This window comes from Pagrus pagrus (genome assembly GCF_965226575.1).
Source record: "Pagrus pagrus genome assembly, chromosome: 20".
Lineage (NCBI taxonomy): Eukaryota > Metazoa > Chordata > Actinopteri > Spariformes > Sparidae > Pagrus > Pagrus pagrus.
The window spans coordinates 20,155,747-20,182,554 of NC_140207.1; the positions used below are offsets into that span (position 1 = coordinate 20,155,747).

The 26,808-nt window shown below is 42.1% G+C and overlaps 1 protein-coding gene across 1 annotated transcript in view; it reads left to right on the plus strand.

Moving 5' to 3' along the window:
* Nucleotides 1-26,808, plus strand: part of LOC311249272 (partitioning defective 3 homolog) — a 350,671-nt gene that overhangs the window by 182,234 nt on the left and 141,629 nt on the right. The window contains exons 13-15 of the mRNA XM_084340181.1: nt 8,830-9,015; nt 9,544-9,714; nt 24,650-24,794. Of these exons, the coding sequence (XP_084196307.1) occupies nt 8,830-9,015; nt 9,544-9,714; nt 24,650-24,794 (502 nt within the window). The remainder of the gene's footprint in view (nt 1-8,829; nt 9,016-9,543; nt 9,715-24,649; nt 24,795-26,808) is intronic.

Genomic DNA, 26,808 nt, shown 5'->3' on the forward strand with positions numbered 1-26,808 from the left:
TAGAAAGACTTGTGTGAGACATACCTTGTTGCATGAATATGAATGAATAGTGACTCAGGTCGTTGTGGTCTTTTGATAACTTTACAAAAGATATGAGTGCTTGTGTCTTCATTACCTTTGTTATGACTCTTATTGAATCTGTAAGTAATTAAATGGCCTAAATGTAATTAGACCATAAGCACAGCATTGTCACAACATACAAAAAATGGAATATAGAGAAACATAAAGTTTCAACATTTATGTGTTTTGCATAAAACGTACATTAGCAACATTTATTCTGGCATGGTTTGCTCCGTCACTTAGTCTGACAGCAAGCACCATACTCTCCCCTCTCCCTTCACATTATTCATGGTATTCATTACTTCAGATGCAATTACCTGCCTGGTAACACTGGCCACAGCGAGGCTTGACAGTAAAGTTGTACTACGAATCAACCCAGGACAAACTTATATACATACACACCACTGAAATTCCCTCACACAAGCAAGACAGGCACACTTAAGCATATTTGAACACACACATACACTACACACGTCCCACGCATAGCCAGTGGATGTTATTTATTGTTGCCATTTATCTCTCAGCGAGCAGCACTGTTTGTGTTTACAGCTGCGAGCGCCGCTGAGCCTCCAGTCCACATCGCCCAGCTTTGTAGAGTGGAGATTGTGTTTCCAGCTCCCTTTTTTCCTGTAATAACCAAGTCAAATGTCACGCTTCACTGCGCAATAAGCAATGGCAACAGTCAAGGAGGTATTGCTGCCTCCTCATAAAGATGTCCATCTGTGCCCTGAACACCTGTTGTGGCCATTTAGTTTAGAGCAGACACAGCAAAACAAAGGCAGAGAAATATAATCTGGGGCTACCAGTTTATTACGTAAACAGTGAGTTGTAGGAAATACAGTGTAGGCCTGCAATGGCAAACCATTTTAATTCATTCTAAACCCCTTGCTACAGTGTAAGTGAATCAGTAATACTTTGTCAGCATGACTACTGTGATCTCAACCCATCTTACAGATGCACATACATGCACACTCAATCATGCCCATTTTTTAACAACACACACAAAAAAACACTCCATGCAAAACCTGACACACTGTATGGGCTTGATGAGTCACATATGCTCAATTGCCATAATAGCGTTGTACATTCTTGCCCTTACATCACTACATGACCCTGGATGAACAGTATATTTTACGTCCAGTAGACCTACGGACTGTGACGAACAAATGGGCTCGTGAAGCCTCTGTTGTAACACTGCGGACCACATAAGAGCAATTAAACAGTACATTAAAACCCTCTCTTTATGATCATATCACACTTGTCACTGATCCATTAGTAGCTATATCTGCCAAGCAATGAGAATCTTAATTGCACAATTAATTACAGCCTCTGATTGATGTGACCGCCGAATTTATGGCTCGTGCAAATGCTGGGGACACAGCAGACAAATGCGTGACAGCATTGCTGACAGTTATAGCAGACTAATGGCCTGTTTCATAAGTGCCAACCCCGGTGGCCTGGTTTTAAATCCTCGCTGCCATGTTTTTTTTTTTTACCACCGGACTGTAATTGAGGCATTCGGGACTGCTCCACCAATTTGACATAGTTTCAGCTGAAATAATTGTATTTGCGTAAGTTTCTGGAATCATTTTACACAGCAGAAATAAAAGCACTGGTTCATTGAAACGGATCAGGTATTCAAACAAGCTCACCATTGTTCTTTCGCTCCCAAATCAAGGCAATCATCATCAGTGGTGCACTGCCTTGCATAATTATCCACAGCAGATGATATCTTTGTTGCCTTGCCTTATTCATTCCTCCAATGGTGTTACACAGCTGGCTTTTGTTGCCCCGCAGTAAAGTGAGGTTGAAGTTGGAAGACAAGAACGGAGTTATGAAGCTGCATTGATTTCCCTGCCGCAGAGATCCATTTACCGAGTCGCTAGAGGGAGAAATGAATTGATACAACGCAAACATACCACGATCCCCTGTCTTTGGAGGTAACTAAATGACGCACAGATCTGTCAAGTTAGAGCCAAGTTCACTCCTCCTCATTCTTATGTTTAACCCTCATGACGGAATTTGACCTTGTCGTCCCTACAGTCCCTACAAAAAACACAGTAGAAAAACAGAGGATATCTGGCAATGGTTGTACTTCTGGGATACATAAGTCGTTCCTCCGTTTGTTTGTTTTTTACAAATTAAAAGCTATAAAGAGTTGATCTGGCATCAATTAACTGTGATTTTGTGTGAATAACCAGACATCATGTAACTCAGATACAAATCATGTGTACAACATTCAGACTTCCCTTTTAACTTTCATCTGTATCTTGGCTTACATCTCCTTCTAATCCTTCGACTTATAAACACAAAGCAGTTACATTAACCTCCGAATGCTCTCACAGTGCAGCATTTAGAAGATAATAAACCATTTGGGTTATTCCACTGAAGTGGTGATAAAACAGTGCTATCTTAAGCTATGTGGTATCTACAGCCATGCCAAAAAAATTTCATCTTTGGTGTTAATATAATTAGATGTCTGACAGAGTAATGCTTTTCCGCCTCACTGTGAGGATGATGTAATTTGTTGTAACTTCTGTTATTAAAGTACTGAAGACAGAATGGTTCTTGTCTGTCTTTAAAGGAGTTTATTTATATAGCAGCACGTTTGTGTGCCAGAAATTTACCTTAGTAAAACTTGGCAAACAACTCGAGGAGATGAGTCATTTCTTACTGGTAGAGCTGATAATTTCAGGTCCTGTAACCTTTTTGCGGGTATTCACACTTCTTTCGTAATTAGTTCCCAGTTGTACTCAATGATAAATCTTTAAAACAGACCAGCTGCTTCAATATAATTGAGTATAATCAGCAAATTGCTCCGCTGTAGCAAATGTGTAGACCCCTACTATAGCTGACCCCTACTCTGTAGATTTGTTCTGAGTTGGAACTCAGGTGAAGTCAAATTACAGGAATTGCTCTAAAGGCCTTTGGAAGGAGTAGTGGAGAGCTGCGGTTTGGCAACCTACAATCAGTGAGAGCATCCGTGACTTTACAGGGCTCTTTAGAACAGTTTGACAGCAGTAGATGCATCTTAGAGGTCACTTTCTCTTCCACTTTATGCCTAAAAATGTCTCTGAAATGACAGGGCACAGTGATCTGGTAGGTAAGGACCCCAATGTGTTACCATGGCACCAAAAATCTCTTCCCCATCTCCAAAAAGCTTTCTCTTCTGGGAACACTTTATCCAAATTGTCCGCTGAAAGCTTCATAAAATTCATATTTTTCTCCTAGTCCCTGAAGTTTAGCAGAAAAAAATCACTCCTATTGCACTTTTGCGCCACTTTTTTCCTCTTCCTTTTCTCTCCTTGTTTTCCTTTTGTTGAGCGCTGACACCTTCTATTCCAAGAATGCTGATGAGTCCTCACTACATTATTAATTTGGCTCCTATAGAAAGGTTTCCCGATAAAAGTGCAGAGTTCAGAAACATGCTCTGTCGTAATTAAAGCTAATGCTGCCAAGCGTGGTTGAAGACAATGCCAGGCTGGTTAACGATTTCCGAGCGTGTCTAGTCGACGCCACCTGTTTTCGTTTAGCACTTTTCAGCAGCTGTTCCCATAATTATGCTTGCTGTCAGTGCGGAGAACGGGAGGGTGCACCGCAGCATTGTGCTATGCCGATAAACAAGGTAGTTAAAGGCCACTTATGGCGACACAGTCACTCTCCCAAAGGGGATTCAGCGTCTGTTTCTAGAACACATAAAGGGTTGAAGTGTACATATACAGCTGGACATAGCGGAGCTTGAAATGAGAGGCATCTGCTTCTTGATGTGCGTCTATACTTTGGTTCCACTGAAACGCCTTTGCAAACATTCCCAGTTGCTAAGCACACTTAGAAAGTCACCTTTTATGTTTTGATGTCCTCTTTGATTAGATGTAATCGCTTCCTAAATCACCAATAGAAACATCCAGTGTCGAGCCAACCCTGTATATGTTTTTTTTTTTTTTTTTGGTTGATCACGGTGAAATGCACTCAGTGCCTTCATTGAGAGCCAGTAGCCTTCATGCATTTGTAAGGATGTAGCCAGATCTGGCCTCAGATGCACCCGTAGAAACAGACTTTGTTGTGCTAATGAGCCAAATGAGCTTTCTCGTTAGAAAATCCCCAAAGGGTAACAGTCCATGTTTGTCAGTGCTGAGTCAAAATGTGTTGGATTACCCAGTGAAGAACATGGTAGTTCACAAACACTTAAAACCTGCCACTGCCAGCAGTGTGCTTCATGCCCTTTAGTGTTGTGTAAAAGCTCTCAGGCCCTCTTTGTACCTGGAAAAGGCTGGATTTGTTTTTAGGCTTAGACGTATTTAATATTCGGCCCCTTTTGTCACAAAATGTTGCGAGTAGAAACACAGCCAAAGGAAATTTGTGGTACAATACTTATCACACGTGCACCACTTTTGCAATTACACCCATGGCTGACTTCTTTTAGCCCTTTTAAATTCATTTCCAATGACCTTTATGTCACCAAATTGGGCCAAGTGTGGAAAGAAGTTTCCAGCAGTGTTAATTATTTTAGGCAGTGATGTGCGGAGAACTCAGAGTTATGTGTGAATAGAAGTAATTGTGATTCATTTGCACTCTCTATTTCTCTCTCTCTCTCTTTTTTCTCTCTTGCATCTCACTCTTTCTCTTTTGTTGCTCTGTTTCTCTGATTCACACTTGCACACATCCAGCACACCTTTCCTATTAGCACGTGACAAGTTAAGCGAGCTAGAAGCAAAACAAAAGGGCCCATTAAGCAGGCTGGGCTCTATTACTAGACTGATGAGCAACGCTTTCCTCTCTCTGCCCTCCTCTGTTCACCTGTTTATGTCTCTGCTCAAATGCTACCTCTTTCGCCCTCCCCTGCCAGGACAATAGACTGTAATAAATGGTCCCTACCCCATCACAGTGTTAATTAATGAAGGACTTAATCGTATAATAGACTGTGACTGCACGGCTGTGTCAGGGAGCAAAAAGAACACGACGTGGGCTTCTGTGACAAGCTGGCCAAGTGGCTAGCCACTTAAGCTATTGGGATAATGATGGTAATGATATTACAACAAGTATTAAGTTTGAGGGCTGCACCACTGCATCAATGCGCACTTGCAAATGTTGGTATTTGTTGTGACTGACAACATGTGATGCAACATGCAGCTACATACTCTATAGACCTCTTCTGTCCAAAACAGAGAACATACAGTCGTGGTCAAAAGTTTACATACACTTGTAAAGAAAATTTATATCATGGCAGTCTTCACTTCCAATGATTTCTACAGCTCTCATTTTTCTGTGATGGAATGAGTGGAACACATACTACTACTACTAAAAAAAATATTCATGAAGTTTGCCTCAAATCTGAATTTATTATGGGTCTTCTGAAAATGTGACCAAATCTGCAAAAGTTCCTGAGAAAGTTTTTCCTCTGATAAAAATTTCCACAATGGTTGTTGTGTGTTCTGAGTCTTCTGACCTCGCTTCACATTCAGTATCACAACCAATAGTCCAACAGAGGAATGCAGGACACGTGGGCTAGCCATCATGTGCATGCAGATATGCACTTAAGCAGATATGCCAGCACTCTAAGGAAGTCAACTTCCTCAATGTTATCTTAAAATAAAGTTTTTTTTTGTAAATGTGCAAGGCCAATTATATTCTCAGTCAGGTAGACTTCATTCCTGGCTTTAGCGACTAGTGGGGATAGAGGTGTGAACACATTCAGCCATCATTAGTGTAGAGTGCAGTTTTGGATTTGTCACTTCATGGCAGGAGAAGGTTTCAAGCCATTGATCATACCCTGGAAACACATTTGATTTAAATAAACATGTTGAACCCACAATGCAGCAGTGAATTATCTTGAGTTTTTCTGATAACAGACAGATTATGCATAAAAACTTTTTCCCGTTTGCTTTTTCATTTAAACAAGAAGCCTTGCAGTGTTTTTACATCAGTTCATCTATTGTAAGTACTTTTGCGCTGTCTGTCCCAGGTGCATACACAGGGCTGAGCTTGGAACAATCAGCAGACTTTCTTTCTTCTCCTGCTCAGAGGTATTTCAATCCAGCTCTGCCTGAGCTGAATCGGTGCAACGAGGTCTGTCAAGCAGCCTGACAAACTCATTCTTGGCTAGCGGCGCTTGTTCCTGTCTGATGAAAATGTTACACTGCTCTCTCATTCTCTGCCTCGGCCCGCTATTCCCGGAACACAGCTCTGAGTGGGTGGTTATTCTGTCATCATTTTGGAAGAGAGCGCATACGCACAGACACTCACTCACACACATATAGACACACACGGGCTCAGACAGGGTCCATCCAAAGTAATTTTTGCATCCAATGTATTACTATCGTCAACTGCTGGGCTAAAAGCCTCTCCAGGGACATAACTCACCACCACTATTTATTTATTTTATTTTGATAAAACATCTTCATTAAAGATAAAGACTGACCCTGCCAATGACGCACAAGGCCATTCATCCGCGAGCATGCTTTTCAGAGTGGAAATTGTATGTTTGTGCCTCGTTGCTATGGGCCTGCAATGGAAACCAACTCAACACAATGCACGAGTTGAGTTAAAGTTCGATATAGCAGCTGTCAGAGCTGAAAGAAATTCTTACATTATGTCTTTACAAGCTCTAAACAATAATGGGAAGTCAAACATTGTTTTGTGATGTGTTACATCTACCCCCGCATTAGATAAATTGTTTTTCAATTGTTTTGTTTCCTGCTCCCTACCCGCTTCACTCAGACGTCTGAGGGGAAGCAGAGGGTCAGTTCCTGACAAGTGCCGGTGATTTCAGTAATGGAAACAGAGGTGTTGAAATGCAGCTCGCCTATATGGATTCCAGCCGTCTGAATTTACTTAGGGTCCAGTCATGGACAAAGCCCAGTTGGCAGGTTGCACAGACAGGTGTACAGTCATTTTGAAAGCAGAAGAAGAAAAGCAGAGAGAAAGAAAAGGGGGCAGATAGGACGGCTGTCTGGAGAATAGGGGCTCAGTCAGAGGGTGTTGAAAAGAGCCTCCACCTGAACGCACCGCTGCATCCTAATAACTCCTCAGCCTCAGACAAGGCAAAAAAAAGACACCTTATGCTCTATCTTTCCCCTCTTTCCTCTGCTTCACTCTTTATCCGAGCAGCTGTGAAGGGCACACACCTGGCTGCCATCCATCTGGCTCTGTGTGTGTGCACGCATGTGTATTGATGTGAGTCTATTTAAAGAGGTTTTGGGGTGGGTTTCTGGGGTTGATTGCTCTCACTGCCAGTATTGTTCATGTGGATTTGGCTGCCATGGCAATAACGATGCATGTACTGTACAATCTGGCCAATCACAGTATTACAGCACTGCTCTCAAGCTTCCTGTGGCGCGGGCTCGTGATCGGACAGTTGTCAGCGCTCGTCTGCTGAACATGAAGGTGCAGGGGGAAAAGTGGCTCGGCAAACATTTTCTCAACAACTGCTGCTGAGGTGCCCTTGAGCAAGGTATCTAACTCTCAAGAACTCAAGTGGAGCAGTTCAATGTAGAGGAAGACTTGTTACATTCTCTATGAGATGTACAGAGGAAGAAGCCTTGTTTCATTTTCAAACCGTTGGGGTAGAACAACTGTGGAGTGAGCTCAAAGCTTATTGTTACGCTGCTTATTCTCTTTATCTTGGCTATAGCCCAGAAACCTTTTATAAACAAATGAATGCAAATGATTTTTAAACATTCTTACACCTTTACCAGGTTTTCTGGTCATCAACACAGAAGAGAAACTGCCAGCTCTTTGATGCCTCTGGTGTTTTCTCTACACCATCAGCTTTCGCTCACACCTCATTCGCCCTTCTGTTTGGCTGCGAGCGAGAAGCAAAACACACAAATGCTTCTCCTTTGGTTATCTTTTTTACAGATGGTCTTTGTTAGACACCTGTGGAAATTGTCAGAAAAGAGACTGGAGTGGTTGTTTGATGGACTATTTTCCAGCTGAATTGATCGCGCTGGGTGTTAGACACTCAACAGTAGCTCTCTCACACCTCTCTGGCAGCTGAAATGAACCATTTTTTAGTGTACCATGCATGAGGATCGGCACCACTGGCCACATCAACAAAACACCACTATGGTAATTTTCAACAAAAGGCCCACAGTTCGCACAAGGAAGAAGGGTCAGGTTCTTAACATGTCACAATTATCCTTCAAAGGGGTGTTGTTCAAAGGAAGCCGCTGTTGTTTGAGCGCCAAATTGCTACCTGGCGTTTTCAAAGTTCCCCGCTGTCCCCACTGTTCCTACACTGAACTCATGACGGTGGAAAGGAATTAGCAGCGCTTGGCTAGACAGTGCGGCCAATTGACAATGACAGCCTTGAGATATGTGACATGCTTGCCATCCATTCGCTTTCTTCTCCTGCTCCCCTCATCTTTCTCCTCTTTATCTTGTCTCCCGCCTGCTTTCCATTTTCTTGTCATTCACCATCCCTCTTCTTTCAATTTTTGTTCCACTAGTGTCTATTATCTTTTTTTTTTTTTTGCTCTTTGTTTTTCTGTCTCTTCACCAAAGTTAAGTTACACTTCACACAGCCCTCTGAATATAACAATGACATTGTAGTTGGCCGCAACAACAGTTTGCCAACTTTAGGTGGGAAGATGAGTCATCAGCTCAAAATACTCAGAGCTGTGTGCCAATGTTTGTACCCTGCCTTTTTCACTTTTAAAAAAAAAAGGGTATTAGCACGTTATTAGTGCCAGAGCCATGACAAATATGTGAGAGCCAACTCATGTAAAACAAAATCAAAGAGACATCTCTTTCTTTTTTTCATACCCACAGCCTGAGGAAAACGACATGGTGTTAACCCCTGATGGTACACAAGAGTTCATGACCTTTGAGATCCCACTGAATGACTCGGGCTCAGCAGGCCTGGGAGTGAGCGTCAAGGGCAATCGGTCCAAGGAAAACCACACCGACTTGGGCATCTTTGTGAAATCCATTATCAATGGAGGTGCTGCTAGCAAGGCAAGTAACTACTCCCACCCACTTATGCTCTGACCATTATCTCAAACAAGAACCTTCAGGCATGTACAACGGTGTATGTGGACCACTATACAGCATGGAATCACAGTCCTTGGCATTACAATTGTGAAGTGGTCACTTGACGTTAATGCTGTTCAAGTCGCATGACATCCAAGTTGTGATTTTTTTTTCCTTTGCACAATAATGTTCTTTCTTTATTTTTTTTATTCCCTTGAACTTTTTAATTTAAGTGTTCATAAATACTGGTGGTTTGGGTCAGGCTGAGAGTGTAACAATGTCATTAAAATGTGTTCCAGAGAAGAGGAAAACAAGATTATGATCATGCCCTGGTATTTAATGGGATTTTCTTGGAGAGAGGTTACATGTGATTTTTAAAATCCTGCCACAAGAGCAGCTGCAGAATGCTCATGTTGTTCCTGCTCAAGTCTAATGATGACGGTAACCATAAAACTTGGATGCAAGTATTTTCAAAGTCGTATCTAACCTTTTGCTGATGGGGTTTGTCTGCAGGATGGGCGTCTACGTGTCAATGACCAACTCATTGCAGTAAATGGGGAGTCGTTGCATGGGATGACCAACCAGGATGCCATGGAGACACTGCGAGAATCCATGTCTGTAGAGGGCAACAAGCGAGGGATGATTCAGCTAATTGTGGCCCGGCTGGTGTCCAAAAACAGCGAGGTAGGCTAACTGTCGGGGAGGAGTCACACGGATGTACTAGGGACTGATCACAAGGAGCAGGATTGAAATGGTCCGCCTTTGTTTATTTCTTTAATCAGATATTGTTATTAGTATTCTAATCGGGAGCTAACAGAACTCCAAGATGGACTGTGCATTTCACTCCCCCCATGTTTACACACATAGCATACGACAGAAAATGTATACACAGACAAAAGAAATGCACATGCATTTACTAATTCAAATCCTGTCTGTGGTCAAGTGGAAGACATGTTGAATGAAGAAGAGGGATAGCTGCATTTTAAGTGCACTGAATGATAAATGAGAGTGGCTTTCCTCTACCTTGCCGCTGGCGCTAATCTATCCCATATAGGTTTTTGTTGCTTTGAGATAGCTAAAGGAGGACATTTATGAAGCGACCGCACCACCATGCAAATCTTCAAACAGTCCCATTTCCTGTGTGAGATGGGTGATACCGTCTCGCCCCCCCTTCCTGGACTGTATGATATTCTTTGCCGACGGTGGGCCTTGATATGATATCTAAGAAGCACTTCACTGACTTGTGATTGACAGGCCTGCGGAATAGCGCTGTAGGACAGGCAGATAAAAGAATATGTATTGCTATCAGGTGGATATTTGTCATTAGACGACAGTCAAGAATATTGAAAGTGAGGGGATTTTTGCCTTCATGAAATACCCTTTGTGTTTCTGAGCTAATCCCAGCCTACCTCTCCCCCAGATAAACTCTGTTAAACTGTTCGTTCACATACTGAAGCATAAACCAAGATGAATGCAAACATGATTTAGCAAGTTGTGAAATGCTAAACACAGTGTGACTGTGTTTCAGGATTGTGGATGTGTGTGTGTGTGAATACAAACACATCAATAACCCTAAATACGCACACATCCACACACTCACACACGTTCACTGAGCCTGCAGCCAGAGGTTGTAGATCAGGTTTGATTAGTGTTGCTCTGACTCTAATTGGAGCCTGTGTCCCGTGGCTGTGTGTCAGTTTGGAGTACCACGCTGAGCCCCAGTCCCTCTCTCTGCCCTTCACCCTCCCTGTTGGCCTCTTCCTCTCAGCGCTTTGTCTCTCTCTCCTCTCACCCCACATCATCGGCCTGACGCCCTGTGCATTTCTTTTTCTTCTTGTTTTAATGTCAATTTTCAACACCCATTTTCCCCCCAACTTGTGGCACGACATAGTTTAACAGGTAGAACATTTGATAAATACAGCCAGGGACTGGAGTTGAACTCAGGTGACAAATATTTCCATACCTTACCGTTATCCAATTAGCGGTAGTTTTTCATTGGGGTCCTGCAATACTGTATACATCTGCTTGGTTGCTTAGGGCACAAAACAGCAACTAATTTAATTTAGCAAACACTACAAAATCCTGCTTAAAACTCAATAGATAAATAATATTACTATTACAATTATTTAACTATTATAACTATTTGTCTCTAACAAAAAGGAGCAGGCTTAACAGGAAATGTACAAAACATTCCACAGAACCACTTTACAATGCACGAAAAAAAAAAAAAAATTAAAAAAACAATATGTTCACTCAGTTAAGCCCTCTGTCTGTGTAGTAGTAAAATTGGTGCTACATGACAGAGAAGAAGGGCAGTGTGTTATTCACATTCGCAGACAACCAGAATGCACTGCGCCGCACCAGACCAAGAAACACTCCTGCTGATGGGTGACATATTGCAAGTTGGGCGTGCTTGGTTTTGACTCGTCATCTGTTTTGAAACAGGAAACAGTTTGGCAGCCGGCTGCTAACAAGTGATATCATATTACCACTAAACAGTGAACTAAAATATACTTTTGAAAACATTTTAGATGGGAAATGGGCAGTGTAGTAACAGAATCTCCATAGTTTATCAGCACTGCCCAGTTTTGGCAGTTTGTTGAGAGTTTGGTGAGATGCCCCTCACTTGATCCAAGAGAGAGGGAGAGAGTGTGGGGCGCCTTTGTAATAGAATTTAAATGTGTTTGGTCTACACCCATTCTCTTTTCCTCGAGCCTTCATCCCTCCTCTATCCCCATCCCCACCCCTCTCCGCTCTACAGGAGAGGACACATGTCCCTTTGGGGAAAGCCCGGCCCCAAGGTTCAGTGAGTTCTATCACTTCGGTCCAGTCACTCTCCTGTCCTCTTTAATCCCTCACCAGCGGGCAGACAGGTAGACAGACTGACACTGAACAGACAGTTAAGGTCACAGACAAGCACAGTCTGAGACAGCTAAAATCCTTTTTTTTTAAATATTATTTAACTATCACCCTGTCGTTGAAAGGATGACAGATGATGTTTATTACATTTTTGATCCATTTAGAGCACAATTTAGAGAGACATTTTGACAAGTTTCATATATAATTTGACATTTATTTCAACATCAGTTGCTATAAGACATCTTGCAGAGAAAGGTATAAAGAGTGTATGACACAAAAGGAGAAGGAAATGTAACAGTGCATTTTAGATTCCATCCATTAAACTCCCATTACAGGCGATCATGTACTGCTGAAGATGTAGTGTTTTCAGGAAGCTTAGTGGTTTAAAAAGGTGACATAAAATCACTAGAGGGATTTTTAATATACAGTGTAAAAAGGAGATACGACTCTAAATGAGGAATTTAAGGTCAGTTGCAAACCTCAAATAAGAAAAGCCGAAGTTAAATGTCGACGAAGGCCCCCAGCAGTTACAACCACCTCCCCTTCTCCCCTGCTCTGCTGTGTTGGCCAGGCAGTTATGTGGGGAGCCAGCGCCAGTTTGCCACTGTCACCCAGCCGAATGGGAGTGAGCACTGGAGGCCACCATTGAAATGAATCAGATCCATCACTGTCTGCAGGGGAGAGGAGCCGAGCAGCACAGCCTAATGCATTGGCGGGGGGGGGTGCTCGATGGGTGCAGCGTATCCAGGCCACCTTACTCCATGAAAACTGCATTGATTTCATCATTGCTTGGTCCTGTCGGCCGAAGTACCATCAACTTTGTCAGAGGAGAGCAGTGCAATGTTTTTAGTCGTTTAAGCGGCTTGGTTTGGTAGGTGTTTGCAAAACCAAAGACATTTACCATTCTGAACTAGTATCCATTTTTTTCTACGCAATGTAACTTGAAATGTTCTAACAGCATAGTATTCTGTAACACATGGATGATTCATCTTGTGATCACTTACTAGCCTTTTCACAGGCATGCGCACACAAATATATAATCCCCACAAAAACACACCCACACACACATTTTGCCCAAGGTCTGCCAGAGGCCCACTGGGGTTAGATCCATCCAGGCAGATCCTCTCAGTGGCAAAGACAAGTGTTTCAATAGGCTGGTTCATACTACTGAGGGCCAATGATTAAGCCCATGTCCGATGTGGAGTACCTGGTCTATTTATGCTGCCATTAAAGCAGTGCCGATGAGTGGCCTCTGCCTTGGGTTAAAATGAGAAATTTTGCCGACCTCGGAATAAAGAAAAAAAAAACGTCAGCATGATTAAGGATGTATTCAAGTCTAACAAAGCAGCCACGCAGCATGGGGACTATTTTTAATGGAGCACAAGCCCGGAAGGTCCCCATGAACCTGATTTAAAATCTGAAGAGTGTGGACCCTTACTGCTCTTATCTAAGCTTAAATCAAATCAGTTTTATTTATATAGCCCAAAATCACAATTACATTGCCTCATTTGGCATATTTGTGTGTGGCTGAGGCATTGCCAAGTGGTGCCTGGGCCACACGACCTCCTCTCCACCATGGTGACCTGGAAAACTTAAAAATCTTCAAAGCTTAAAAATACAAGTCTCAGTTTGACTGTTAGTAAACTGAGTCACAGGATAGCAGTAGCAGTTCCATCCACCCGTACACAACTATAAAATCCGAGTTTGTTTTTGAGATACAGGTCGGTTGCCATGAGACTTTTACAGAAGATTGCGCAACAAGATGACACAATTAAATCAGCGGCAGGCACAAAAAAAAAATGTGTAAAAAAACAATGTAGAAAATACTTTGGAAATATGGTACTTCAGTTCGTTTCATGTATTAATTTTTTCAGTTAAGTCACATGCTTCATACGTCATAATTTATTCACTGAGTCTGTTTCAATCGCAATTCAGCAAAGGTAAAAAAAAATTTTGGCAAAAAAATTCAAGAATTTTTGCATTTACAATATTTTTTTTTATGTGCAGCTTGAAATTGCTCATAGAAACTGACTGATGGAGCCCCACCTAGTGGGTTGAAGAAGCAGTAAGACAAAAGCAACAAGAACTAAGTCAGAGGAGCAGATTAAGCCTCTTTAAATTTGTTTTGGCCAGTCCTATTACCAACACCTTATATTGTATTTGATATGCAATCAAATACAATATAAGGTATGACAAAGGTAGGCAGAAAAAGTGTCATTTATCATATAATATTCTTAGTAAACACACAAACACAGAAACCCATGCACACACACTCTATGCCCATGCACGCTGTCCCAGAATAATACATTCTTCCTCTGTTCTGGTTCCACAGATAGCCCTTGTTTGAAAAAGTACCAGTGTGCCCCAGATAGTCAATGATATGATTGGTCACTGCCAATTTGTTTCAAGCATTGTAATTGCATTGCTGCTTCAGAGACTTCATAATTTCCCCTTCTATATTTGAGTTCTATTAATATATCATCACATGCGTTAGGCAATTACATTTATTTTCATTTCAATTCATTTTTTTTCTTTGGCCCACACTTCCGGAATGTGCTCCATCTATGTTACTCGCATTAACATAGAGCATCTGCATTGCAGAGATAGGTCCTCAAGTCACAAAGTCATGTGATTGAATTAAATGATGATCTGTTACAGTGGTTTGGCTGTTGAAAGTCAGTATTAGATTTGTTCAGGGGTGGGTACTGTTACTTTTCATAAACACTCAAGTAGAGGTAAAAGTCATAATCAAAATAACCACTTGAGTATGAGTACTAATTCAAAAACTCACTTGAGTAGTGAGTAACTTTAAAAAAAAAAAAGAAGAAGAAAAACACTGGGACACTTATGTATTATTTGTTGTTGAGCTAACTAGAATTATTTCAACCACAGATGGTCTTCATCAAGTAAAGAAGTAAACAGACACCTGTATTTATTTGTGCCACAATAACAAATCATCATCTCCTGATTAGATAATTGGCCGCATTAACCTCAGGGCAATATTCCCATTCTGTGTCTCTCAGTATGATCGCAAAATATTAGATTATGATACATTATTATGAATACAGTTTATTGTATAATAGTCAAAAAGTAAATATAAAGATTGTCCACATTACACATTTCCAGTACACATGTCTCAGTTGCCCTCATGATCAGGTGTGAGCCCCCCATATCCAGGTCAGTCCAATCACATGAAGACAAAAAGACTACAGAAGGTGAATAAGAGATAATGCTGTGCAGATGCTTGATCATGGTATATTAAATGCAGGTGTGTTCGTCTTTACTTAGACCTGAACAAGACCACCTGTATTTAAAACATTGTATCACTCATGTCCACATTTGTGTGCAAAATTTAGGCTATATTTTTCTTTTTTATTAGGTAGTTACTAGTTTCTTTGCACATTGAGATTATTCAGTGTTTATAGTTGTTTCAGTGTTTTATATTAACTGTGACGTGTTACCAATCATATATTGTTGTCGGCAGGACATTGTGTGAGAGGATGCTACATTAGAGCCAAAGCAGCACATCTTTAAATTAGTTTATGTTATTGGCAATCCGACAGATAAATCACAGATGCCGATAATTGGAAAAATGCTGAATATCAGCCCGGATATTTGGCCAGGCCGGTAATCAGTCTACCTCTACTACTGACATCATACGACTGTAGCCCGCTGTGCTGCGCGCTGTTAATTCATCCATAAATACTAGCCAGTAAGCTCAACCCCACTACTGCACTCTGGATTTGTTTCTGCCCTCCACTACTGCTGGCTTCTTAAAAATGTACATGCATTTATTTAATTAACCAACATTAATACCTCAGTGCTTTCGTACCGAGGTATGAGTACGAAAGATGACTAATGATCATCATCGTTTTCAAAATTTGAAAGCATAATCCATAATGTGTATTTTCTTTGGAAGCATGGCATTTGTTTTCAAACATAGGAATCTCAATGATACAGTTTTATTCCATTAGATGGAAGAACCTGCAGCAATAGCAATTTTTTTTTTTAACCTGCTTGAGTAGTAAAGTAGTTTCCTTGTAAATGGGAAATGCTGAGCGAAGTGTAGCACAAATGTAAAAATCTTTCCGAAGCTGAGATGAGGGTTGCTGGATAGACTGCAGAACAAAGGGATGATCACTTTACTGTGTCTCGCAGTGACATATAGCCCTCATTAATGAGCACTTTATTTGAATGTGATCTTGAGATTTGTAGCTGCCCTACTTTCTGCTGTGGCTAAAACTTACAAACTGGACATATGATTATGATATCATTACAATGAGGATTGTTAAAACTAAGATAGTAACAAATGTGTAGAGATTGAGGGTTATATTATGCCTATAAAAATACGATGAATTTTATGTCTGAGCTAAACCCCCCTCATCCTGTTTATGAACTTTCGCTCAGTGGTGGATGTTTGTTTCTGTCTGTTGCAACAGCTACAGCAGTTCGTGACATCACTAAGATATTTATCACACTAGAATCTAAAAGCAGACAGACTGATGATAACTATACTTGTGGCTGGGTTTCATTGCTCTGATTTAAAATTCATCACAGGATGTGCGCACACGCCTCTGTGCATTTGTGATGTTATTTATGACGGAGATCTCCTGCAGACATCAACTATTTTTGACAGACTGGTTGTCGTGTGTTTTTTTTTTTTGCCGTCCTTCTTGAAAGCGCTACAGCTTCTTGCCAATGAAGCGCTGAATTTATAACAAGTAACAAAAACATACTTCACCCAAGATGCTTCACCCCAAAACCTCTCTCATCTTTCCCGTCTGTTTGCTTTGCTCATTCGACACGTCTACAGATTGAGTTGAATTTCATATTATTAGTTTTGCATCGTGGTAGAGTTCTCATGATAACTCATGAGACAGAGCCTCTGCCCAAGGATGGCAGTGCTATCACTTCAGTCTTTTGCTTCGAATATTTGCAACTTTCACTTTATACATAAGCGTTTATGTAAAGCATTCCCCATCTTTTGACCACTTGAAAGATTTTCCAGTCCTGCAAACCGCAATTATGTAAATACCATGTGGTAAGAGAAACCACCGCAAAGTGGCCAAGTGCGTTTAGTCAGCTGAGAAAACGTGTTTCTGGTTTCCTGTTTTCTCATTTCCTTAAACCACTGACACAGTACCACATTCACAGAAATGTCCAGCCTTGTCGGCTGTGCCTCATCAAATGCACAACTAGTGATGTCGACATTTACGACACTGCTGAGGTTTTGATATACATGACAGCTAATTAATGTCAATGCTTGAAATTGAAGGAACGTGACAGTGTGATGTAAGAATGACAGGGCAATATGAAGAGTGAGGTGAGGGGGTCAACCCGCATTAAAAGGCAAAAATGACCGTTTCTAAAAACAGTTCATTGTTCTATCTAAGGCCATTTGCTTTGTACTGACGGCCAACAAAGGATCATCATTTACCTAGCTTCTATCTTGCAGCTAACCATTAGGGATCATGGTCAGGTAATGGGCAGGCTGGAACACTGATTTATTATTGATGCACAGCAGCATGGGGTACAGGAATAAGATCAAAGCCTGCAGAGACTTTGCTCCCTGTGTTCACAACTAGCATTGTTGCATCATAGAGCTTACAGACAGTAGCTTAGTTAACTCTGTGAAGAGAGTAGATGTAACAGCTTAGTCTGTATATAAAAGAGCAGCAAAGTAGTCTCCTCAGCATGCCAATTGGCCTGTTTGTAATCCAGTCCAAAAGCATTGCTGTTAGTCACTACAAGAACGTTTATGCAAAGAGACAAGAGGGAAGGAAGTGGCTGGCCCTAACAAAAGATGCTCACTTGGATGAGAGAGGACTGATCGATAGAGCCTTGAGAGAGCTATCAATCAGAACCCCAGCCTAGTAAATTATGGTTTTATTAGTATTGAGCTGGCCACTGCTGGGAGAGACCTTAAAACATTGAGACGCTGGCCCACATCAGAAGCCAGTGAAGGGAGGGAAATGTTACACCCCCCAGTCCCCCACCCCCCCACCCCCAAACTTAATATGGAGTGATAGAAGTCTAATTACTGTGGGTCATGACATGTAGGAACGATTGCTCCCCTGTTTTCATAGCAAATAACAGAGATTCATAGAAAGAGGATAGAGCGAGGGCACCGAGCAGTGCACTCTGGGAAATGCAGTTTGCAATGAAGCAGTGACTAAATTGAAGAAAGTAGCTCACAGAGCAGCAGAAATGCAATTCCGGGGCTGCTGGGCCCTCATTCCCAGCCGGCTCTCTGAGGACTAACTCATTTAGGAGCGGCAAGGGAAACTCAATAGGACCAATTGAGAAAATAATATATTGAATCTGGTGGTTGAGTGGGCTGCTTGGGCATGGTGGACGACTGCAGAGGTGAAGTGTGTGCTTTAGTGTCTGAAGACCCAAGTGTTGTTACGCAACATACAGGCTTGTATGTGAATACATTTACACACGTTCCTTTCACTTAGCAGCACTGTACATGTGGTGTTCAGTTGTTGGCTGTATACAGTATGATACTATTGCACTGTGCTCGAGATTGAACAATCAACTCTAGATGAATTGCAACCAGAAATATGGATCCTGAATGAAGAGTGGAAAAGAAGATGGAATACTATTTGTCTGATGTAAGTGACTGTGAGAGAAGGATAGGGTTGGGGATAAATGGCCACATTTAATGTGTTTTATATTTCTCTTCAGTTATAGTAAAATTGACAATGTTAAAAGCCTTGTTGAGAGAAAATGTTTAAAATGGCTTTTTCTAAACATTAGCTATGACTGCTCTCTGTTAGCGGAGACAGAACATGTATAAAGTCACATCACATTTTGGGCTGTCACAGGAAATCTGAGCCAGGTCCTTCACAAAACTCCACAGTCCAGGAGCATTAATCAATTCAAACAAACTGTCCACAGGCTTGTATAGGCGACCGAGAGAGACAGGAAGGTCTCATTTTTCACATCAAGTTACAATCTGTTCACATACGCCAGTAAAAAAGTGATTAAGACATGCAATTTGCTACAAATTGTGAAGAAGAGCCCTTTTACAGGTAGCTTATTTAAAATGGCCTCATTACAGACATCTTAGCGTATGTTTTAACATTGCTACATTATTCTCTGTAGCGCACAATCACAAAAGAAGAAGGTGTTCGATATGTAGTATTAGCTTTCAAACTAGCTAAGGCAGTGAACCTGCTAACCAACAGTGAGGTAAATGCCCAAATATCATTTAGTCATAAGGGAGTTGTTTATTTCCTCTTGTGCAGTTTGTTTTCTGCTGTTTTTGAAATGTGCTACGTGCTGGAAGTGATCCTCATTCCACTAGTGGAGCAAAGTAGTCAACAGCTCCTGAGCTTCTGCTTCTATTGGGCTTGAAATAAGGCTTCAGCTAAGTTGTCATTGTGTTCACAGGTCAGAGTACATTTGCGTTAAGTTGAGCTTTTCTCCTCTTCCTGTAGTGCCGCTGGATGCCTTTTAAATCTCTGTAGCTTAGCTGGTGGCGCCAGGCTGCGGGCTGCATTCACAATCAATAGCAGCCTGTCACTGTCCCATGTTTTGAGTTGTGTGTGTAAGCATATGTAATGTCTGCTCATGGTTTGTTTTACTATAGATGGAGTTGATGGTTAACCCTCTTGTCTGGTGTAAGCCTAGATCATCCTAATTTGCCATCTCAAAAGTACATACACAAAGAAAATACAGTTATTGTCTTCAGTTGAAGAAACGGCAGTGGTGGAGGAGTTAAACCTGACCAGGAGACATTCACACAGACCATGCTGGATCCTGCTTTTTTTCCCATCTGAAAGAGGTTGTTGTGAAATGGAAGTTTTGCAAAGAACTCTGAAAAGACCTGGGCAACCACTTTGGGAAGCACTGGCATTAGATGAGGCTCTAGGTGGATATGAGAAGCTAATGAAAGTGTGGTATCAAGCCAGCAGAGAGGTGAGTTGTGCCCAGGGCAGGATGCAGCAGCTTAAGGATTGTAATTACGGCATTATGGTGGAGGTTGACTGGATTAGGGCCATGGCAACAGGCTGAGACCAGGATAGAAGGCCAAAAAATGGCCATGGACTAGACATTATTAGCCTTAGTTGACAGCTCAAGAGCAGCCGTGTCAACACACTGCTTCTTCTCATTCACTACTCTCAGAACTCAAGGTCAGACAAATGCTGGTGCACAGGCAAAAACCCTTTTGTCCATGAGTCTGCATTTATACAAAGACAAGCCCCATTCACACTGCCCTTTCAGTGCGGGAATCATGCGCTGATACTCCGCCTCGCTGTCAGTGTGAAAGTTACAGATGCTAGTGCAGATGCTTGGTTCAGTGTGAACGAACAAAGGCGGCGTAAAGGCGAGCCTTCATTGCAGCGATAATGCTCTGTAATGTGTGAGGGAAGCATCAGAGTGTGTGAGTGCATACATGCATCCATGTGCATGTGTGTCTGTATTTATGTAGCCCTTTTCACGCAGAGACTCGGCATTATCACCGCAACAAAGGCTCGCCTTTACGCCGCCTTTGTTCGTTCACACTGAACCACGCAGGGGCTTAAAGCCAGTCCAGTGTGTTTTTTTAACGTGTTTCCACTGGTTCATCTAACCATGTATCTGCCGACTGTTTATAATCCTGACCCACCATGCATCATGGAAAGTGACAAAGTTATGTTTTTTGCTCTGAATTACATAATTACATAATCGCCATCAGTAGATAGAGGACCCTAGAGGACCAGGGACAGTAACTACAACAACACAATAGTGGAAAGTGACAAAGACATGGTGAGTTAAAGTTTTTTTTGCTCCAAATCACATCACATAATCACCAGCATTCAACTGCGGGAGCCACCTGGCTCTGATGCCATCCATGTAGGGATTCTATATTTTTTTCCTCATATAAGCTGCCAAAGACACTACCAGTTAGCACATTACTGTTGTTTGGTCCTGTAACGTTGCTCTGTGGGTTGAAGTGTGGGACATTTCTCTTTTATTTGATGAGTGAAGGATCTGTTAAGCCATCAGACCGACACACCCCTGTTCCGCGCCTCCGGCTTTTCCATTCACACAGACGCCGTCTCGCCTCTGTCGCAGCGCTGATGCTACCTCCGACAGGCGGATCAGAGCCGCAGGGAAACTGTCCCCCCTCTCCGATCTGTTAGTTTCACACCGACGGTGAAGCGGAGTATCGTCGCACGATTCCCGCACTGAAATGGCATTGTGAATGGGGCTATAGACAAACAAAAGCATTACCTTGAACACACAAACACACAAGTATGCTTAGTGAGTCCAGCGGGAGCTGAGTAGCAGATGATCTTGACTGGGCTCAGTGTAAGTCACAGTGCTCTGCCCTCTCCCTCAGTCAACAGGATAATCCACTCTGAAAATGACTAGATTAAGACAGATTAAACACATGATGAGGTGATGAGAACCGCTAGTAAGAAAGCACAAAAACCCCAACAAAGACACTGAAAATCTGAAAGATACACATCCGGTGTTGGACACATAAGAGCCTTGACCAACGCGCTGCTGCTCTTGTTGAGTTTGAACACTGTGACAAAGATTTTAATTTTTATTATGCCTATGACCTGATGACGGCTGCAGGTGGCATTATGTTTTTCCGGTTGTCCCTCCGTTCATCCCATGCGATATCTCCAGGACACTGAAAGGAATTTCTTCAAATTTTTCACAAACTGTCACTTGGTCTCAGGGATGAGCTAATTAGAATTCGGTGGTCAAAGGTCAAGGTCACTTTGACCTCACAAAACAAGTTTTTGGCCATTACTTGGGAATTCACATGCTTATTATGACAACATGTTCACACTAATGTGTAATAAGATGAACTGATGAATTGATGACAGTTTATATCCAAAAGATCAAAAGTCAACTTCACTGTGACATCATAATGTTCAGCAAAAACACTTTTCCAGCCATTAGTCAACACCATAACTCAGGAACCGTAAGGGAGATTGTGACAATATTTCACATTCGGGCGAATACTGAATTGGTGACAATAATCTTGACTGCTCACCTTGAAACTGTGATGATTGATTAGATCTCCTGTGCTTCCAAGTTGAACATCTGTGTGAAGCCTCCACATTTTACAATTCGCAGCAACGTCTATATTTGCAGCGCTGCAGTCACTGGTTTGATATCTTATACTGACATTGAGCTTCTGGTGATTGTCATTCCCCCATTTGACAAAGCTCTCTATCAGTCCTCTGTACTCCTCTGTAAAAACAGTCTTTAAATGAAGACAACATAGGATATATGAACTGCTTGGTGGAGGCTTACAACTGTGAGGCGGTAATTCTAGTTTGTTGATGGTTTTTTTTTTTTTTCTGGTTGGCACATTTCTTTTTGCAATTGTGATGATTGATACTCATGTTAACTCTACACTTTGCTTATTTTATCAACCTGCTGCCTCTGCCGTAAAATGCCTCTGTTCCGGTTCATCACAAGATGTTTCTTACAACTACTACTACTACTACTACTACTACTAATTATTATAATAATTGTAATAATAATATGAGGTGACAGCAGATTATGCAGATTTTACATGGAAATGACCCAGCTTGTCGTTCAGTAGTCAGTAAACCTTCACAAGTCAGTAAACATGCATAGTGTGCCGAAGCATTAGCATGCAGGGAAGCAAACTTAATTAATACTGGATACACAAAAATTAAATTGCTACCATTTTGCCTCTGTGTCAAGTTGATTCCAAAGTCTATTTGCCATAGAAGCCAATGAATACTTTTAAAATGAGCCCGTTCAGCTCTGAGAGATATATAGAGACAGTGACATTGTTGTCTTTCTGAGATCCATTCCTCTTGACACATTCTATACATACTTTTGATATCGTTTGGTTCTCAGCTGCTTGCTCTCTTGTTTCACCGTGTCCACTCATTTCCCTACCTCTTCCCTAAAACCCTCCATCTTACTTCTTCTCAGCTCATGACAACTGACAAGTCTCCAGATCTGAACCAGATTAAATTGTGCAGAGAGGGGTTGAGTAAAAGAGAGAGAAGCGAGTAAAATAAATCTTCATTTCAACAATTTGAACCTTATTGAGTCTGAATCATCCGGGGACATGCTTTTTATTATAAGGCTCGCAGTGGCCTTGGCTGTGATTGTAATTGTGTTGACCTAGCCCCCAATTTCACACACACACACACACTCTCACACACACACTGCTTCTTCCTCTCTGCACAACCCGCTCTTATCAATTCCCTGCGATAAAGTCCTGCACTCTCAACCTCATTAAACCTCTCATTTATATTAAATAGCCGATAAGTCCCTCTGCCCTGGTATGCATCTCCCAGGGCACGCTACTCCCACAAGAAGGCGACTTGGCAGCACCCGCAATCTCCCTTTTTTCTTGTTATTCCTTCCATTTATTTACCAAATACTCCCCACCACCTCCTCCTCATCTTCTCTCCTCCTCTTCCTTCTGCTCCCCTGTCCTTCTGCTGCAGTTGTTGTCTGATCTTTTACTCTTGGCCGGGAGCCAGCAGAGTGTTGTGAGACATCAATATTAGCCAGGGCCTTCTGGTTTAAAGCATGCTTGAGGTACAGAGTTGAACTGTGCAGACTATCTAGCTGTAAGGGAGCTATCTGTAATAGGTCCTGTACAGGGAGTTCAGTGCATTCCTGCGGCAGCCCACAGGCTGCTATGAAGCATTGTGGGAAATAAGGCCACTCTCTGCACGTGGATGTGAGATTTTTCTCCACTTCCTGACTCTAACTGCGGTAGCTTCATTGTCTAAAAATACCACATTTGAAAGACTATTGGCTGTTGAAGACTGGACACAGTATCTGGGCTCAGTGGTCCCAGACCCAAAGCCTAACTGCTAACTGTGTCCCCTGTCAAGACTGACACATGCACTGAGTGTACAGTGGGCTCAATAACCAGCAGTGCGGCATATCGACCACATGGCAAATGTCACTGGTCCATTTACTGGGGATCATTGTTAGAGGCAGCTGTCTATTGGCCTATGAGAAATCCATGGAGCTGTATCCAGCTCCGACTACTACAGGAGCCGTTTCACACTGCTGAGCCAGAAAATACCGATGTAAGCCGAGATCGACGTTGAAGCCCCGGTTCCATGTTTCTGGAGTATTGACGGCGTCACATTAGGGGCCATTTTCTGCAGGCCCATTTCTTCATTTGTGGGTACATTTTTGTTGTTATTATTTTTGCCGTATCTGTGGTTGTTACTTAACAAAAGGATGTCATAATACGCTCACTTAAGATTATTGATTATTTTATGACATGAACAATAAATGATCCAAATGTAATCCAACAAGTAGATCAAAAGTAATGGCGTAAATCTTCTATCAGTCTGAATTGGGGTTAGGGTTATTAATGAATTTATATATTGTTAATTAACTTAATAATGTCTGTACTTTAACATAATGCCGTAAAATGTTAATGTAACTGGTAGTAGTAGAAGGTAGCAAAATATCAATTTAGAATAGATTTTCATTTAATGACATTAGAGTAGTCTGTACCAGTATGAGAATTGGTGCATCCATCACTGACACAGCACTGTGGATATATGCAAAGTTGAGAAACAGCTGTTTTTTTTGTTTTTTTGTTTTTTTTATTCAAACCTTTCAGTTAAAAACATGACTGTAACTTAAATGTTTGTGGGGGAAAAAACTCATATTGGCCATTTAAGGGAAATAATGAATATACAATTTATCAGACTAAATGGAAAATTGAATTGGCACTGTACCTATTTGTAAGCCCCATGCCTATCCCTAATCTCTTTCCCGGTCTCTGTAGGCCCCTGGCAGCCCTCCGGTATTAGACCATCCTGTGAACTCTCTGCTGGACAACCATGAGCGCCGGATTTCCCACTCCCTATATGAATCCATTGAAGGCTTGGACAACAGCTCCACATTGCTGCCTAATATGACCGGACGCATTGGTGAGTCATATATCGGTTAGGCTCTTTTACCCTCCCTTTCAGCACCCTTTGTCTCTTTCTTAGACAAAATGACACCACAAATTGGATTTCTTTTGGCCGGTCACTCCCCATTCACATTGATGGGAAGTGTGGTTGACCTGCTAACCTCATGCTCATTGGATATATTTTTCCCTTGAATTGCTGCTGTCTGCATATTGACATTCCCTGATCAATTTTAACATCCACCCCACCCCTTTCTGAAGTGTCTCCTCATCACCTTCAAAGCCTCATCCCCCCTCATCGCCCTGCATCCCAAGGTACGCCACGACACTATTCAAACCTCTCAGGGATTAACGTCACCCGCAATCCTCCCTGCCTTCACTCCACTCCTGACTGGCTTCACTCGGGTCAATTCCCATTCTACCTAGCTGACATCAGTGGGCTAAGATCTCATCTCTTCAGGTGTATTAGAATTGGCAATTCAATCTTTTGCCAGTTGCTGCTGTCATCTCAGCATCGACAGACCCTTCACATATGCATACAGACAGAAGGCGAAGGTGATTGCACCAGTGTAGGGAGGGCGTGTTTGTGGGGGAATGCAGTGCAGTCACATGTATCCACACACACAGTAGGTTTTTGTTCATTCTCTGATCTTCTTTACCATCCCCATCCCACAGTTTTCTCTCCATCCTTTCTTCTTTTGTCGTACGTATCCAATTTCTCTTTTTCTTTCCCTAGTTTTCCCCGTTGTGTTTCTCCTTTCACCTCGTTTTTCTCTCCACTGATAAACCCTCTCCTCGTCGTTCACTCTTTCGGCTCCCGCCCCATCACCCTTCCATCCTCCTCTACTCAGATGGAGTGAATTTGTAATCTGTCAACGATCTACAGTTTCTCCCTCTCTGCCCTTCTCCCCATTCGTTCTCCTGTTTCTCTCCTATTCCCTCCCCACCATCTCCCCCTGAGCGGTGCCACTCTGCCACTGATCACAGAAGATCAGAGGCTGTGTCAGAGGCATCTGATGGTTAATTAAGCCTCCAGATCAATAGGGCTTGCCCCTGACACTCTCTCTCCCCTTCTGTCTTCTCTCTCTCCCCTTCTCATTTTCAGTCTTGCATCGTGTCTTTCTCCTCCACCCCAAATAAAAATGTTCTGAAAATGGTTGGGTTTTCCTCTCACTTTGGCTTATTTATTCAACTGGCTTCTCCGATGCAGGCATTTCAGAACGCTGCTGTGATCATAAGCGGCAACTGTGGGCGCACTGATGGAAAAGTTTCTTGCCATTGAAACTTCAAGGGCACCCAGCACTCATCTCATCCTGCGGAGTGGGAGTCAAATGAGCCAAGTGGAAAAGTTTTAGGGGGTGGGGGTGGAGTGGGTGCTAAAGCAGTAACTTATCACAGCCGAAGCTCGGCGGAGTCCCAGAGTCTCAGATCTTTGACTCGGCTTGTCTCGCAGCAAGAAAATGTCAGTTCCTTTTCTTCCCTGTCTCGAGGCTGTCTCTTACTCGTGCCCTCATTAACCCATGCCTACATTCTGTGACAGGTCTTCAACTTTTTAAACTGACACAGTTCTGTTTAAATTTCTGATGCAGTCAGAGTCAAGTTTATATTTATGAGGTAAAAAGCAGCACCTGCGGAGCAGAAGAAGGAAATTGATCGGTCAAATTTGTTGTTTCTGCAATTTCTGCACATCCTCCTTTTTTCCCTTTGAGTCTTCAATTTACTGATGCAGCGGATGTATTTTGTTTTGTCCTTTGGAATTGGAAAGAAGAAAATTTTGTCTCTCTGTCCTCCATGTGTCCACAAGCAAGTGGCAGTGACCTTGCATCTCACAGACAACACAGAACTGAGATCTGGTTAACCTTGATCAAATGTCACAAAATTGACTTTGAAAGCAAACAGCATCAGTATTCATGATATTCATCTCACATGTGCATTGTTGTTTTTTTTCTTTCCATTTCTGAATTTAACCAAAACGTCAGTGTATTGCATTTACCCACTTCAGTTTGGGATAAGGCAATAAATAAGCAGAAATG